Consider the following 18,088-nt stretch of genomic DNA (forward strand, 5'->3'; position numbering starts at 1 on the left):
GAGTTAAAAACCATTAAGAGAGCACATTAGAAGACTAGTTTCACTACATAGTATTCAATGTCCACAGCCACAGAGACACATCTTCTCCAAATACATTAGGTCAGACAGTGAGATGTGGGAAGACAGATGCGGGAAGAGGCCTCTTTCTACAGGGTGTAGCTTCAGAAGGCAGGGATGATGGCAAAGTCTTTCTTCCCTAAGAGTCATGTCATTCAAGTCTTGTTCACAATGGAGTTGGCCCAATATTTACTCTTTGTTTTTTGAGTATTAGTGACTCAGCCACCTGCCCCCTTTGGCACTGCAGAATGCCTCACTAACACTCTATAGAGTTAATGGCATCAGGAACTTGGACCCGCTTCTACTGTGTGTTAACACAAAAAATGATAGGTTAAAACATTAGTTTGAATCAGGGGGGTCTCCATGCCTTGATTATTTTTCAGGAGGAATAATAAATACTGAAATAACTTCCCTGGAACTCAATTCATTGCTTAAAAAAAATAAAAGAAAGGGAGAGTGGGAGGAAGAGCATATTCTGTTTAAAAAAAGAGACCGGAGGGGCTTCCCTGGTGGCGCAGTGGTTGAGAGTCCCCCTGCCGATGCAGGGGACCCGGGTTCGTGCCCCGGTCCGGGAAGATCCCACATGCCGCGGAGCGGCTGGGCCCGTGAGCCATGGCCGCTGAGCCTGCGCGTCCGGAGCCTGTGCTCCGCAACAGGAGAGGCCGCAGCAGTGAGAGGCCCGAGTACCGCAAAAAAAAAGAGAGACCGGAGATCAGAGAGAAACAGGCCAAATATGAAAACGCCAGCTATTACGCTTTGAAGAATATAACCTGGGAACAGAATTGATGGGGGAGAGGATGGGATATGGGAGCTGCCACGGTAAACTGTGTCTTATCCTCCACTCCAAACAGGAAAGATTTTCCCATTTCCAGGTTTTTTCTCCCTCCTTCACTGCAGGACACTATCGATACCAGAGAAACATTTATTTTGGCACAAAGAACAGGTTTTGATCATCTCCCTCAATGCCCAATTTCCCCCCAATTGAGGGAATGAAAGAAAAAAAAATCTAGCCTTCTGTGGACCCTCAATGAACAGGAATATGGATTTACAAAATATCTGGCTACACTGAGTCAATAAAACTCATTTGGAAAATGATGTCCACGAACACAATTAACTGGCAGATCATAATCCGAGCAGGGAAGGCGTGCAAACATCCATTTTTTGAGTCTTTGGTTTCATTCTCCCTTTCAAAACGTATCTCTTAAATTTTTTTTTCAGATATGCACACACACACAAAACCCTCACTAGATGAGGATTTTTGCAAAACATTTTAAAGAGCAAGGCTACGATGGGGGAAAGCAAAAGACACACAGCAGTAATTCCAGAGCTTCGGATTCACCTCGGTCCAGAGTAAGGCTTCCCCCCTTGCACAGCAATCTGAATTCCATACTGAGGGTCACACCTTTTCTTTGAACTCCCAGCTTATGTCGCTATGTGTTTCCACCTTGATGCTATTTAGACAGTTTTCTTTTAACGCGCAGACAGTGAACTGTTCTCCTTTAAACAGGCTTTTATTTGACAAGAGTATGTTCGCTCAGATCTGAAGCTCCACTAACCGTGCTACAATTCTACCACATTCTGCTATAATCAACCCTGTTGTAAATTTGAGCAACGCTATATACACAGACATTGGAAAGAAAAAACTGCACAGAAAGAGTTTAGGGTCATATAGCTCAGAACATTAAAAAGCAAAACTGCTCTCTGCCTAACATCTAAGGAAAGAGAGCTTTGAATTCCAGCTCGCGAGCACAATTACTTTCTGTTTTAAGCATTTAACTGCGCGCTGCCGCATCCTTGCTGAGTCTTAGAATGAAAAAGCTAGAAAACTAAGAGCCCTACTGTATGTTCTTCCTTCCCAGCAACGGTCCTATGAGAAAACCTTATTAATGAGCTTGCAAACGAGCACCCAACAGGGAAATGCCACAAACAAGAGCAGCTAATGCCCCGGAAAATCAAATAACCGAACACTTGGCTGATTGTGGTGCCTTTCATATTTTTAATAAAAAGAAGGGAGGGGCGACTTTAATTCACTAATTCTGAGAGGTCAACACCTTGCTGAACAAAACAACTCACTTATTTATGTTCAGAAATCTCCAGATGATAAATTACATTGACGTTAATCACTTCGATGCATACTACACAATTAATATCTGTACTCACCAAAAACTTAAGGATTATTTAAAGCATGACAGCATACACATCTGGCTGATTTTTCACATAATTGGGCACCACAATTTCTCCTGGTACCATATACAAGTGTCTTAACAAACAAACGCTGCAAAATTCTGTGTTCAATAAATTAGGGCTTAAATCCACACGACAAAAGGGATTCCAAGTTGGAGCTCAAGCCTTGTCTTCTAGACAATATGGTGGCTCTCCGTGTCAAGGGGAGTGTGCAACTCTTCCCCTCATTTTATCCCTCCTCCTTGCTCCTGTCACTTTTAAAGTAAGATATTTAGTGGCATACAAGGTAGGTTTTCATTTCCTTTTTAAAAAATAGTATTTTCTAAAAGGACATAATTTATACAGCATTCAAATCCATTATCTGTCATTTTACTCTGTTCTTATCCTGATTAATATCCATCCATCTTAGATGAGGTAGAGAGAGGTTTCCAAAAATCTTCATGTAGCAAAATGGGCCAACGTTGAACTGAGTATACTTAACACCAATCCTATCAGGTTAGATTTGCCTCGAAGGTAGTCTCATTTCCCCAGAGTAGAGTAATTCTTAATCTGAGGTCCATGGACCAGCTCAGGATGTCCTGGTGATAAACTGATGTTTATCACTGATAGTATAAGAAATCTTTTTAGGTGGCAAAGGAAAGGACATTAAAAAATAATAGTTGTATATTTATTTTAAAGTTTACTAGATAGAATATACATAGCAAATAAAACTCATAATTTTACAGGTGTTTTTACACAGGTCTTGGTTAGGTTAAAGCAATAAAATGACTTAAAAATTCTAAATATGATACGAACACGGATGACCCGTGGATTTGGTAAAACTTGTGAAAGTGGCCCTTGAATACCTAAAATTAGGAAAACTGTAAATACACCCCTTATACTGGAAGTAAAATGTGGTGAATGTCATCATTTCCAGCTCTATAGCTGTCAAAGGATTTTAAAGGGGTCAACGATCCCCAAAAGTTTAAGAACTGCTGAGGCCAGAGTTTGGGCCAATTAAAAAATAATGGTCTAATGTTACTCCTCAAAGAGTATCCAAAATAATTCACCATCCATGCACACTGGCTACTGAATCTCAGGCATTCAAGTACCTCTTCTTTTTTCATGGCCATCAAGAATGTCTCTATGTGTATAACTGAGTCACTCTGCTGGACAGCAGAGACTGGCACAACACTGTAAATCAACTATACTTCAAAAAAAAAAAAAAAAAAGAGAGAGACATGGTGTGGCTTGTCTGCAGAGAGGGGCCTCCTATGGGGGGAATGGAGCTGAACCCCTTACACCACTGGCCAAGGTCTGAGAAAGTTCTAGTGCCCAAAGACTGAGTGCCTTGAGCATCTGAGGCATGAGGCTTTTTGTTCTCCATAGCTGCTGGTGTTCAAGAAGAGTAAAGCTGGTAGGTGATGAAGTAGAGAATTCCAATGTGTCTGAAGATGCTACGTAAGGAATTCCTGGCTGACTCCGCAAAATTTTCAGTAGTGCTCTAGAGAGGGAGGGTAGTGACCTGTCAGGTGACCTTCTTGAGCATGAAGCATTGTATTAAGATGCCAGATCAGACTCTAAACTCCATTCAGATTAACACATTGCTTTGTAATCCTTAACCTTCTTTTATGCACAAAGACATTTTTCCTATATACATTCCAAGAAATGGAATATCAAAGGATAAAATGTTTGTGTGGCTTACGCTGGGTAAAAGAACAGAGTCTTCCATAAAAAGGTGTCATGTTAAAGCTAAAAATGACCCAGGGATGTGTCTTCAATTTGGGGAAGGCATTAAAGTCACTTTCCTGCAGTTAAGGCCAAGCAGTACTTTGTAAGATTGAAGTCAAATGGATTCAGATATGCAGCTTTATTCCTTTTCTTAGAAGGACAAATCTCACTTGAATCTTCAAAAGAAAAGGCTTTATAAAGATCACTGGCAAGTCTTCCAAGGGGTAGGAGGTGTAGTGCTTGAAATATTTTGCATTTGGGAATGAGTGTAATTTTGTAGGTGGGTGGGGCTATATTCTATTTAGAAGATACTCTGGGAAACTAAGAGTTTAGGGGTGGAAACTGGGTGAACAGCTACTCAGGTCTCACAAAGGAGCTAATGTATTATTAAAGCTAATGGGCCCCTACAAGGAAAGTTAATGGATATTAAGTTTGCTTAAATGAATTACATATTAACAAAGTCACAAGAAATCTACTATCTGCCAATTTAGATAATATCTGATCTTTTCTGTTTTCCCATTATAGGGACATTACACCACAACAGTTTCAGTGATATGAAAATTATAAGCATGATGCCCATAATGAAGCTACATAATGAAGTAGATGAAATGAATTAACAAGAAAAACTGGCATTATGTAATGTTAAATTGAGCCAAGCTCACAAAGTGGAATGGGATGGCTTTGTAGAAGCAACTTTTTATAACTTTCTCCATCCCCTGTTTTGCTCAGGCAACCTAAGCAGGTGATACAAATCATAGGGGGATTCATGGTGCCCACCCCTGCCACCACCAAATACATACCTAATTCCTAACCTCTGGAACCTGTGACTGTGGCCTTATTTGGAAAAGGATTCTTTGAAGTTGTAATTAAGTTAAGGATATTGAATTGAGACCATTCTGGGTTACCCGGGTGGGCCCTAAGTCCAATGACAAGTGTCCTTATAAGAGACACACAGAGAAGAGAAGAAGGCCAGGTCAAGATGGAGACAGAGAGTGGAGTGATGTGGCCACAAGCCAAGGAACACCTGGAGCCACCAGAAGCCAGAAAAGGCAAGGAAGGATCCTCTCCCTAGAGCCTTTGGAGGGAATTTGGCCCTGCCGACACCTTGATTTCAGACTTCTGTCCCCTAGAACTGTGACAGAATAAATGTCTGTTGTTTATTAAGCCATTAAATTTGTGGTAATCTGCTATGGCAGCCCTAGAAAATTAATAGAATAATTCATAGAGAGTAATGCTTTTCCTTTATCTGATGCCCAATCATTGACATCCAATCAAACTCTTGTAACATTTTCACTAGGCACACCCAAAGGCCACCTGGAATTTTGCAGAGGCCAAGTTACAGAAGTCTTTTGATAAAAAGTGAGAAGCTGGCTACTCAGCCACAACTTTGGTGCAAGGATAATTTTGTGCAGAAAACAGATACTTTTTCCACAAGTAGGAGAGCCCAGAGGAGAAGATGAGGAGAGCATCTTTAGTCCATAGGGCACAGTGAGGAGAAACCTCACTCACCACGATCCAGCTTTTACTGATGAAGCCATCAAGACCACGGCACTCATCCCAAAGAGTTCCACTTTTAAATTCATCGCTATAATTTAAGCTAAAATAGAAGAGAACTTGCAATCTAAAACAAGATGCTGATGTTCAGTGGGAGTAAAATCCCTTCTATAAAAAAATTCAGCACTTATGATGGGGTTAATAAAGCTGGGGGCAGGGGGCGGCTGGAATTACCCTAGATTTTGAAGTTGGCATAGAAATGATTACAGTCAATATTCACAAAATTTAATTAATTAAGTCATGCACTAGAGCAGATGGAATCATTTTCAAGTTTTACATTTGGGTTAAATGTAGTATTTTCAAAATCCTCATTGGCACTCTATAATATGGCAGTGTTTCAGTAGAATAATCCTTTGATTATTTTTCTACCAAGACAACAAGATGAAAATTCTACCTAAACTATATAAAAACATATGTATTCAATAAGTGGCTTCTGAAGTGTTTTTAAAGAACTGCTACTCTATACCCTCAGGATAAAATACTTGGGTAATGCTGTGGTTTGAGTGTTTGTGTCCCCCCCACCCCGCAAAAACTTATACGTTGAAATGCTGATCCCCAATGTGATGGCGTTAGGAGGTGGGGCCTTTGGAAGGTGATTAGGTCAGGAGGTTCGTGAAACCCTCATGACTGGGATTAGTGCCCTTATAAAAGAGGCTGCAAAGAGATCTCTAGCCCCTTCCACCATGTAAGAACACCGTGAGAAGGTGCCAGCCATGGACCAGGAAGAGGGACCTCACTGGAACTTGACCATGCTGGTACCCTGACCTTGGACTTCCCAGCCTCCAGAACCGTAAGCAGTAGATTTCTGTTGTTTATAAGGCACTAGCCTGTGGTAGTTTGCACAGCAGCCAGAAAGGACTAAGACAGGTACTCACACTGTACTTCTAGATACCGCTGGGTCTGCAAGTTTCCAGTGACGGCCGGGTGCTCCACCTGACAGATCACTGGGACCCCGTCATCCTCCTTGTGCACCTTCAGCATCAGCTGACTGGTCACGGTGTACATGTCTGACCACTCCTCCACCTCCGATTTGCCTGGGGGGACATACCAAGAAACCAGAGCTGAGTGAGTCTCACTCCTTTCTTAAATATCCTCCCCTCCCTCCCTCTGCCCCAACATTACTATTTTAATAAACATAATGGAAGTCACTCCAGATAAGGGTCATCTGGGGGTAGATAACTGATAAAAGGATAATTTCCTACTTTTCAGGCTTGCAGGATAGTATTTAAGATAAAATCAACTCTACATACTATTTACTATTTTTATTTAAATATATGTTTCTTCTGTCTTAAATTTTCCCACAAAAAAGCAGCTGAAAGTTGACCCATTTTGACATTTGACTGCTCAAGGCACTAGAGAGGAAGGAAAGAGAAGTGCTTTTCCCCCCTACAACCGTCTGAACTTAACACATCTACTAGGCTGTAATGCGGTTTAAAAATTCCAGGACGTCGTCCAAATCCCTTAAGTAATTTCAATCAGGAGTAAAGATATAAACAACCCCCTTTGCCCACCCCCATCAGCAATTAACAGGGAAAGCAACTACAATTAAATGAAATTGTAATTGAAATGTTTAAACTCTGAGACTTTTGGAAGAACACAAAAAAGTGCAGTGGCAGTGGGTAGAGCAAAGTAAGATACAGGCTTCAGGCCAGAAGGGAGCCACGTCCAAGAACACCCAGAAAAGAGGGGGAGGAGGCTTCCGGATGGGATGAATAGGCCAAGGAGGCCCCTTTCCTGAACTCAGCACTCCCTGGGACATGACGCACCATTAACTTTCTTTTAATGTTTTGTACTTATTGGTACACATTTAATGGCTCAATTCACTTAGACAGAAAAGCAGAGGGGAAATGAGAAATTCCTTCCTTCCAAAGCCATACCTAGGAAATAGGAGATTAAAACAGAGCAAGCTTTTTGAAACTTAAGCCATTATATATAGATTTTTCTGTTTCTAGATATAGATTTTTATATCCTCTTTCTAAAAGGACTTTCTTTTCTTCCTGGAACTATTTATTTATTTAACAAGCACATACAGAGCACTTACCTTGGCCCAGACACTGGCCCCATGCTTTACAAATATTCACTCATTTCATCTTCATAAGAATCACACAAGGTATGTAAATATTAATATCCCCATTTTAGAGGAAATTGAGGCACACAGCAAGCATTTCTGTCAAATGATCAGAGGAGTTCAGGCCCTGAGTCCTCTGTCCTGGGTACTACTTGCAAGGCAACCTTTTGCAAAGAAAGTAATCGGAATGCAGACATGCATGAGGAACTTAGGATAACTGGCAAAAAGAGAGTCAAAAATAGGGGCTAGGCTGTATCCTTCAGCCGATGCAGTGGCTAAGAGGGCAGATGTCCGAGGATCCAGGAATCAAATCTGGATGGCCCGGTACTGAGGGAGAGACAATAGGAGCAGGGTTAAAAAAGTTGCCTGTGCTGCCAGCACAAAGTCAGAAACGTTGCAGAAGAATAGGCTGCTGACATGGGCAACTGAATCACAGATTTCTCAAGAAGGGTGGAGCCTGCAAGTTCGCTATGAAGATAGATTCTCAGCTGCTTAGCACAAGCTCCCTTGCAAGAAAGCCCATTGTCAAAACAACCAAGAGTCCGATAGATGTTAGAATGACTTGGTATTCACCATGGCCAAGACTGCTATACATTTTTTTCAAGGTGTAACACAAGAATCCGGGGTCCTGACCCACCCTGGGTCACAGGGTAAAAGCAAGGAGAACTAAGGGTACAGACATGGCCAGCCTGAGCTCAGGGGATACCTCAGTGATTCTAACTGGTCTAGTGAGTTCTAGTTTACAGGTCTGGTTCTCTCTGAGCCTCTGAGTAAACATCTAGCAGCACATATCACCATGAACCCTCAAACAACAGAATGAGGATACGAATTAGAACAGTAAAATGCGGTTATGCTTTGGGCTCAGACACACTTACTAACTGATCGCAAACCATATGTTAGGTTGGCCAAAAAGATGGTTCGGTTAAGAAATACACTGTTTGATAAAGTTCTTGGTGACAATGAAAAATGTGTCTTTCATTTTTGCTTATAACAGAACGGACTTTTTGGCCAACCCAATATAAACGAGCATTTTTGTTCAGGGGTGTGTTTTGCATTTGTCTTTAACGTCCACAAAGATGTACTCCTGCTGGGATCGAGCGTGGACTGGCTTCCTCAGTACCAGGCAATTCGCATCTTACCTTTGAGCTCCTTGTTCCCTTTGAACCACCTGATGGTCGTGGCTGGTTTGCTGGCCATGGCAGTGCAGTTGACTTCTATCTCCTCACCTTCCACCGCAGTGTCTTTCTGGATATCGATCATCAGATTACGTGGTGGGACTACAAATTAAACATGTGTGCTTTTAAAACACAGAATCTATTTCTGGGCATATCCTTCTATTCATTAGAAACTAGGACCATTGCTCTCAAAAAAAAGGAGATAAACAATAGACATTCCTGAAGGGAATTTAAAACAAACTGCCACTGGAGGAAACAGAAGAAAGACAAAGTCATTATCAAATAAACTGAGTTACGTAAAATCCCTTACTTCAGAATTCGTCCTAAAGTTATCTGATAAAATGACCACTCTTCCACTCCTAAGTTATCAGTGACCAACTTATAAAAATATAGATACTAGATTTGCTATCAATCGGTCATTAGAAAATTGACCAGAAAGCAGATATAAAAGCAAGAGGAGTAAACACTATTGACATTATCCTCCTTACCTGGAAGTCTCTGAGAGGAATATTTGTCCTTAAACTCAACCCTTGGATTTCAATCTTCATATGAAAGATTCCAAAGTCAACCAGCAAAGATCAAAAACATGGAGTCCCATAAGAGAATCACTCCCCATAAACATACAGAGAAAAACTGTGCCTCAGAGCTGCTTCCATTCAGTTCAAATTATTTATAGAGATCTAGAATATGATCTTGACCTCTGATGGATGGCATAGTAATAAAATCCTTTAGCTATGAAGATGTAGTAATGTAGGAAATGCCAGTTAATTTGTAATGATTTTCTATATTCTGAAATCTAAAGCTGCAAATTTTAGAAACCAAAGGTGGAAAAGACTATTGAGTGTAGGTTAGATTTCTACCTCAGAATTAAAACCACTCTTATCTAAGCATATTAAACATATATGTAATAAAATGATTAGAATAAAATATTTGGGGGCTAAAATGCTGAATATCAGATAAAGAGTAATGACGGTGGTTGATAAAGAAAGCATGTTATCTTTTCAGAAACTGAGTTGACAATGAAACCATATAAGTGCAACCTTATGTCAAGACTGAGCTTCTTGAAATAAAAATCAATAAGAATACTGAATTCAGCAGACTGAATCTAAAAATATATGTCCTGACCACCATGAATAAGCAAAGATGGTTCTAAGACTTATGATTAATAAGTTTCTCAACTCAGAAGAGAAACAAGAAATTAAATATGTATAAACATGCCATCCTGATGATCAAGTTGAATAATAAATCTCTGATACTGCTTCAATAAATTATGGGATTAAACCATGTATTTGAGATTTCCAACTGTTCTAGTCCAATGTGAAAATTCTACCCACAGGAAGACTTTTACACTGAATTGAAGCAGTTGAAAATTTCTATAGAGAATTATGGAAAAGGAAAAGGAAAATGATTTGTTGTATATGTTTCTCAGCAAGACAGTTGGTAGGGGGAGTGTAACTATTGGAGCAAAATCACGTCTCTTCTTTGTTCCCTGTATAACAGGAAACTAACACAGTTGCTCAACTGGATGTGTTGCTAAAGTGATGTGGCCCCAATGAGTAGTTAAATATGGCAAAGAACTACCCTAGTTTACATTTTAAGAAGAAATAAGCATAAAGAGAGATAGTCTAACATCCAATTTGGAGTTGCACATCTGCCAACATTTTAAGAGACAGAAAGGCAGGTATAAAAGTAAATGGGATGATTTGGCTAGCTGTTTCCTCAACGCAGTTTATCCTTCCTAGATGACAATCAGGTAGGTTAAAGATTTTCATTACACGTACCTAGATAGCTGATATGGGGTACACAGAGAGACTAGATGTTTACGCCCAACAAATATTACTAAATTCTGTGTGCCGTATAATAGGAATATTGAAAAAAATGCTTTTGTTAGAGCAAATGTCAGAGGAAAAGACTGTCCAAGCCTAAAGAAAATAAGATCTTGGTGAGCTATGGGGAACAGAAGAAGAGGCTTAGATAAAAAGAGAATAACTAAGGAGTAAAAGAGCTAGGAATGTCCTCCCAACAAATGTAGGGCTGAAAGTCAAACAGTATTAATTCTTTTCAAGGTCCAGGCAGAAATAAAAATGGAGTGATGAAAATAATTTCTGATATTGACATGTGCAAAGATTTTCAATGAGAAATGTAATTGAGTAATGTAATTGATGGGATACTACTCAATTTAAGGAAACTTAAATTGAGACGGGATACTCACAGAAGGGTTCTCTTCGGATGAGAAAAAGAGGGCAAATAGCTAAAGGTAATGTGTGATACACAAAGCTCTCTTCCTTGGAAAATACTACAGGATGGGATAGAGCAGATTTCAGTATGCATGGATAACTTTGGGAGAAACACTTTGGTGGTCATTCTGTGGTAACCTGGGAATCTTCCTGATGGGAATAGATCCAGGAGCTGTTAAAAGGTTCCAGCAAATATCAATTGTCAGGCCTTGATGGCATTAAGGTTCAAACATAGTCTTTGTCAGATATTAGTTTTCTGTGTGTTCCTGGGTATCTTTCCTTCATCCTCTCCTTTCTCGTGTTGAGTCTGAAGATACTGGAGAGCTCTCTCTCCTCCTCACAGGCTTCTTCTAACCTCCACTAGCAATTCACCTTCAGTGGTACTTCTTAGTAGAGGAAGTACTTAATTCTCTCCATCAGATGTAGAAGGTCATAAGGATGATGGCGTGTTCTTTTCACATTATCAATAATGTCTGCTATTTCAAAGTAAGGAAATGGTGGGGCTTCCCTGGTGGCACAGTGGTTGAGAGTCCGCCTGTTGATGCGGGGGACACGGGGTTGTGCCCCGGTCCGGGAGGATCCCACATGCCGCGGAGTGGCTGGGCCTGTGAGCCATGGCCAGTGAACCTGCGCGTCCGAAGCCTGTGCTCCACAACGGGAGAGGCCACAACAGTGAGAGGCCCGCGTACCGCCAAAAAAAAAAAAAAAAAAAAGTAAGGAATGGCAAGTGGTACGTATAAATTAGTCCAGAGGAAAATTTACCAATGTCTCTTAGATTTTGTTTGGGGGTTGAGAGTGTGAATGGCAGCAAATAGGTCCTTATCTAGATCACCTGTTGCTTGGTTTTATCCATGCTAATGCCTCCTCTACTGCAGCAGATATAATCTACACTTCCCTAATCCTTCCCAGTGATTCCTGTACTAATGCTAGCTCCTCCTGGAGAGCTGACATCACCTGTAACTTGACAGCCAAGGTAGACATGTGGAAAACTTCAAAAGTGGTGGAAAATATGACCAGTGTAGAAAAATAAAGGACTTGTTTATTGTTGAGAAGAACATCCTGAGAAATGGCTGAATGACTTTTTCCAAGTCCATAAACAGTTTTCTCAAGACTGTGACCAGTATTACTTATCTTTACGAAGTTTAGAAGAAGAAAGAGTCAAATGTAGTAGGAGCTGTTTGGTTTACAAATATAAAATAAAATGTGAGTCATAATGGTTCACTGATATCAGTTATAAAGTTAACTTCTCTCAGATTTTTTTTTAAAGCAAGAAAGCTTTAGAAAATATAAATGAAGTGATTTAAGTCTATCTTTCTGAAAAAAGGGGGGTAGGACAAGAAAATCTTAAAGTTTATTTTGGTCTATTCATTCTCCCGTTTTTCCCTTTAACTTCATAATGTCTACTCAAATACGAAAGCAGTTAGTAAGGTATCAAAATCCATTTATAAGAAAAAAATGAATTAGAACTGCTACTAACCAGAGAATACACTTATACATGGTCCACTAAACAGACATATTTAGTGAAAACTGCCTGCAGCCATTAATGAAAACAACCAAAGATATATCTAAGGAGGTGCATAGAGATGGAAACTTGAATAAAAGTCACGTAGAGGGAAATACTAGAAAATAGCAAAGAAATGTTGACGTTCTTCTTAGCTAACTTCACATCTATAAGAGTGCTAATTATAAACATTACGCCTACAACATTAAAAAAAAATCAGCAATATCAAGATGAGTCACGTTAATTACAACAAAAGAGGAGACTTAAAGCTGATCAGTATGTGGAATCTCACTCTAAGACCCTTTAAAATAATTAGGTTCTCCTGCTCCTGGAATCTTGAGTGAACACTAAGCTTAGAAGGACAGGACTGTAATAAGATTAGCTACTATTATCAGTAACTAAAGTAATGTTAAAGCAGCATATTCTCTCTCTCACTCATCTCCTTTCATGAACAGTAGTAGGATCTGGAGAAAGAAACAAACTCATCACAAGTGGGAGAAGTGAATGAATACCCTAAAAGGCATCCAAATGCATGCAAAATATCACAGGGGAGTTTTCAGTTTTTACATGGATAAGATAATAAACAGAACAGTAACTAACAAATACCCATCTCTATGTCTTATAATTATGCTGAAATTTTTGCTGAATGCTTCAAACAACTAATAAAGATGCATGCGCTAAAATGAGCATCTTCATCTGATCAGGAAGTTTGACAGCTGTGTAAGTACATATGGGGTCCTTTTCAGAGAACCACAGATAGAAACGAAGACGATGCTAATAGATCATTCTTCATTCATTATGATACCTGAAAACTCTAAACCTTAGGAGGAAGCTTTGAATATACGAGTATCGGTGGAAACTGTCAGATTTTGGAATATGAAAGACTCAAGCGCCGATGACAATAATTTGACTCCGTCAAGGAATCCTAGAATAAATTCAGTGGAAGGAATATTAAATGAATGCATAATATCTGCGAAAAGAGCATCTACCAGCATTACTTTCAAGTATATTTAAGTTAATGTTTCTATACAATACAAGCAAGGAACCTATTATTTCTAGAATAATCAGACCTCCAAAAGGATTACAGGCATAATGCTTCTCAAAAGCCTAGTGCTGGGTGTATTCCATCCAACTGGCCCAGTCTAGCGGGTCTGAGAACAAATGTACCAAACACTGAAAACTGACAGGCAGTAACTGCTTGTCAAAGACCAGATACACTCCTGCAAACAAAAGATGTGCACCTTCAGGGAGAAAATCTTGAAACAGCAGCCTTCAGGATTTTGTTGAAAACAACCTAGACTAGAAGACCCAGAGGTTCTGAGGCAGAAGAGTAAGGTCTGTTTCGAAGTCTAAGATTCTTGATTCTCACCATGTGCTTTGTAAGCTGGGCAAGACGACTAACCTCTATTATTATCATCTCTTTCTTTGAAATAAAGACATTCATACTTAAAGGTATATGTGGCGAAACATTCTGAAAATGCAAAATGCCATTAAGTATATTCCATCTAATTGCCGTCACTTTTGCGGACACACCATAAACAGTGGTGGGTCAATGGGAAGATGGCCTATTTGAAGCTTATGCAGCTGATCACTGACTCCAACAAGCAAACAGTGTTTCAAAGACCTCTCCGGAAAACTTTTGGTACATCTGCCAAATTCCAAAACGTTCATCCTAGCCAAACCTTCCACACTTACTATTTCTGCAGATCTAATAGGGATCAAAGGCGCAATTAGAGATAAACACGTACACATCACCAAACACAGACCACAGCAGAAGCAACATGGCCGGACATGAAACCTGACTGTCTAAAATCAGTGTTCCTCTTATCAATAACATATATGTCAGCATTAGGGATATGTTTTTAGTTTAATGAATTAAAAAAAGTTCCCTATTACAGCTGTGTTTAAATAAAGTAATGAGGCAGCAGATCAATACATAACACCCATGAATACATATATGTTCACACACACTAAGCAAAAACATCCTTCATATTTATCTTTCCCCTTTAATCTTCATATCGTTACACTGAAAAGCTGCAGTCTGCCGCCTCAGATAGGCTTTGATTCATCGTCTTTCCGAAGGTGTAAATCAGAGATCTTGCCTCATGCTATAGTGTAGGTCCTTGAAAACTCAGTTTCAAAAATCCAAATGGGCTGGTGTTAGGCACTGTAGTATATGTTTGTCTAAAAGGTGACTAGTTCAGACCACCTTCACCACAGGAGTATCTGCTGACTCTATCAAAACATACACATGGAAACCTGGCTACCGGGATTCTGCTGAAAGTCGCAGTCTAGCCACCGTACGTGAAGATACTTCACCCGCTAGAGGTAGAGGTATACTCAGCAGCCATCCACAGTCCTTGCTTATTATCAGCCTTCTCTCCCTAGAAGCTCTTCATTCTTTTACATCTAATGGTTGCAATTTGTGGCAAAGTATGTGTTCATGGGGTATGATTTTTACAGCATAGTCTTGAGTGGGAGCAATAAATGAGGCAATAAGTCAAGCTGAAGAAAAGGAGATCAACAATATTAAACGAGATGTAACTCAGAAGGAAAAATCATTAAGTGGATTTCATATCAGAGCTCTGCCACAGGGTGCAGATGTGGTAGCCTGTTTCCCCCTCGACTGCACAGAAGGGGGAAAAAAAAAGTCCTGGTAGGTAGAAGCAACGACGTTACATGTGGTGAGTGATTCATTTGAGGGCTCTAAATTCTCTTGATCTTTGCTTCTGAAGCTTGAAACCCAAGAGCAGGTGAAATCTAGAGAGCCTGCTGATTGCCATTCCTTAGAGTGTTTGGTAAAATAGGCTATTTTTAAAATTCAGCAAGATGGGCGCTGAGTCTTCCTAAAACAGTAAAATTTACCGTTAACCTTTTCCTAGCTGCTGGAAGCCATCTGGCAGTAAGTACCACCCCCTCGTTTCCCAGGACAAGCCCTGGTGCATTGCTTACCCAGGACTGTGATCGTGGTATAACTTTCCTGAGGGGGGTCAGTGTAGAGCTGGCAAAAATATCTTCCTTCATCAGAAATTGAGACATTTGTCAATGACACTTTGAGTTCACTGCTTGAAAAATTCAGCAGCTGGAACCTGCTGTCCTTCAAAGCTGGAAAACAAAACACAGTTAGTGTTGTGAGAAAGACGACAGTCTATTTGCCTTCCCAAGGGGAGGCGAAAGGCAGGTGACTAGAAAGGCAGCTACAGAGCAGACACACGGATTAAGTCTTTCTGCACCTGGTGGGTACTTCTTTGTGCTTCTTGAGTTCCTAGTTAGGGCTTCTGCAATAACTGCTTGTAGACTCCGTGCCCCAAAAGGAAACTCACACACATGGGTGTGTGTGTCTGTGTACACATGCATATCCCTTGCTGTCAGTTTTGAGCACTTATTCATAAATTGTTTCGGATCTTCTATTGGAGACAGGCAGAATGAGAACAGGAGGAAAGGGCAGGCAATGAGCCCCCTTTGGCACTGAAATTTCAGGGAGTAGAACCTACAGGCTTTTAAATTGTCTCTAAAAATCTGAGGCCTTAAAAGAAATAGAGGTTCTAATATTATGAGAGAAAATTTTAAAAAAGCATTATTAGTAATTGCAAAAGCAAAATGAAAATCATTGAAAAAAAACTTTATAGCAAAACAATCCAATTTAACTCATGCATCTTTGTGTTTCATGTGGTTTGAGGTGGCACTGCCAAAAGTCCATGGCCTGGGGCCTACAGGGGCCTTAAGACCTGACCCCATTTTCTAACTGCATTCAGCTCCACGGGGATGAAACTGATTAGACATAAAGTAGGAAGTCAGAGTCATCCCAAAAGTAATGTATGCGGGCTTTTTATTGATGTCTAATATTCACTTTTAAGATCCTTATATTAATTTGGCAAAGGCTAGATCAGTATATACTAATGACAAAAATTCATTCTAACAATGAGAAGCTGGCTTCTCTCCTTTTACCCTCCATAGACCTCTTCATGTTCCTTATGTTCATAACTCTTTCCACAGGTCATGAATGTTCTGAGGTGTTGGGGAGAATGGGGACAAGTGGGCAGGAGGCGACATGCCTGACACCTACTTTGGTTAGGCACCAATGCTCTCAAACCGCAATTTTTCGAAAGACCTGATTCTTGCTCTTGCCAAATCCTGACACCCATTTGAACCATTGCTATGATATACAATTAAGTTTCGATTACTGGCTTTTGTGATCTTATATTTGGAAGGATTTCAGCACATGGGCACCTCCATCTACCACAGGCTATGATGACAGGAGATTTGTTTTTGTCTTTGTAGGCACAGATTGCCTAGGAAACTTCAGTCTTCAAACCAAACAGATTACCTTTGAGAATGCTATATTTTCCTTGCTTTACCCTATTTGAGTTGTTTGTGTCAGCTAAGTATTTGGGACTCAACGTCAATTCACCTTGAATTACTACAATCAATTCCTATTGCAAAGGAAGACTGCCTTACTTTTAAAAAAGGACCATTCAAGGTTTCTATTAAGTAGGAAGATTATGATTGCATGTCTCTTCTTTCCTCTGAAGAACTGATTAAACTTTAAGCATCTAACATTAAATTTTTTAAAAACAAGAAAACAAAGGAGGCCTTGGCAATCTCTCTCAAGACAACGTGTAGGAAAAAAAGTTGCCATCTAATGCTATAGAGATGGAAACTTACGCCGGAAGTCCCTGAAATAGATGGTCTGTCTGTTGGGATTCAGTAGTTGGATAACAGAGTCGTCACTCTTATTGACCTGGCAGCTGATGGTTGCAACTTCTCCCTCGATCACTGTCACATCTTTCGTAAACAAATTCTGTCCATCACCTTTAGGAAAAGGAGAAAAAAATTCCATCAATTAAAATTTGGTTAATAGGATCAATTAAAATGAGAAACAAGAAGTGAATTAGAAAATAGACACGATGGGAATTCCCTGAAGGTCCAGTGGTTAGGACTCCGAGCTTTCACTGCCAAGGGAGCGGGTTCACGCCCTGGTCAGGGAACTAACATCCCACAAGCTGCGCGGCCAAAAAAGAAAATAGACAGGAGCAGCCACATTTGGTAAGGCTCATACACCTTTCTCCAATAGTCCACAAAACGAGGCTATTAAGCTGAGCTAGATCTAGGGGCAAAATACAACTAAGCCTGGAATCAACGTTCTGTCAGAAGTTGTGATGTCCACGCTCCAGCCTCCAGTGTTTTTACTAGCCAAGTAGTATGCTGGAGAGGTATGGAAAGGTAAGAGTATTGGCCGTCATGAGGAACAGCAGCTCCCACAAACGGAGTAGGGGAAATACGTATACACCAGCCTTCCTTATCTGCGGGTTCGGCATCCGCAGATTCAACCAACCACAGATCGAAAATACTAAAAAAAAAAAAAATTCCAGAATGTTCCCCAAAGCAAAACTTGAATTTGCACGACAGCAACTATTTACATAGTGCTTACACTGTTTTTACCACTATTTACATAACATTTACATTGTATTGGGTATTATAATAAGTAATCTAGAGATGACTTAAAGTATACATTTTTTTTTTTTTTTTTTTTTTGGGTACTCGGGCCTCTCACTGTCGTGGCCTCTCCCGTTGAGGAACACAGGCTCCGGACGCGCAGGCT

At 40.2% G+C, this 18,088-nt stretch overlaps 1 protein-coding gene across 2 annotated transcripts in view; it reads right to left on the reverse strand.

Annotated features, from left to right (window-relative positions):
- Positions 1–18,088, reverse strand: part of CADM1 (cell adhesion molecule 1) — a 335,513-nt gene that overhangs the window by 50,463 nt on the left and 266,962 nt on the right. For both annotated transcript variants that reach the window (XM_022559117.3, XM_022559115.3), the window contains exons 2-5: positions 17,152–17,298; positions 15,439–15,591; positions 8,713–8,850; positions 6,381–6,539 (exon numbers count right to left, since the gene is read on the reverse strand). In XM_022559117.3, the coding sequence (XP_022414825.1) occupies positions 6,381–6,539; positions 8,713–8,850; positions 15,439–15,591; positions 17,152–17,298 (597 nt within the window). The remainder of the gene's footprint in view (positions 1–6,380; positions 6,540–8,712; positions 8,851–15,438; positions 15,592–17,151; positions 17,299–18,088) is intronic.

This window comes from Delphinapterus leucas, chromosome 7 (assembly GCF_059928025.1).
Source record: "Delphinapterus leucas isolate spDelLeu-1000000601 "Yukka" chromosome 7, BTC_Dleu_Yukka2, whole genome shotgun sequence".
In the NCBI taxonomy this organism is placed as follows: Eukaryota; Metazoa; Chordata; class Mammalia; order Artiodactyla; family Monodontidae; genus Delphinapterus; species Delphinapterus leucas.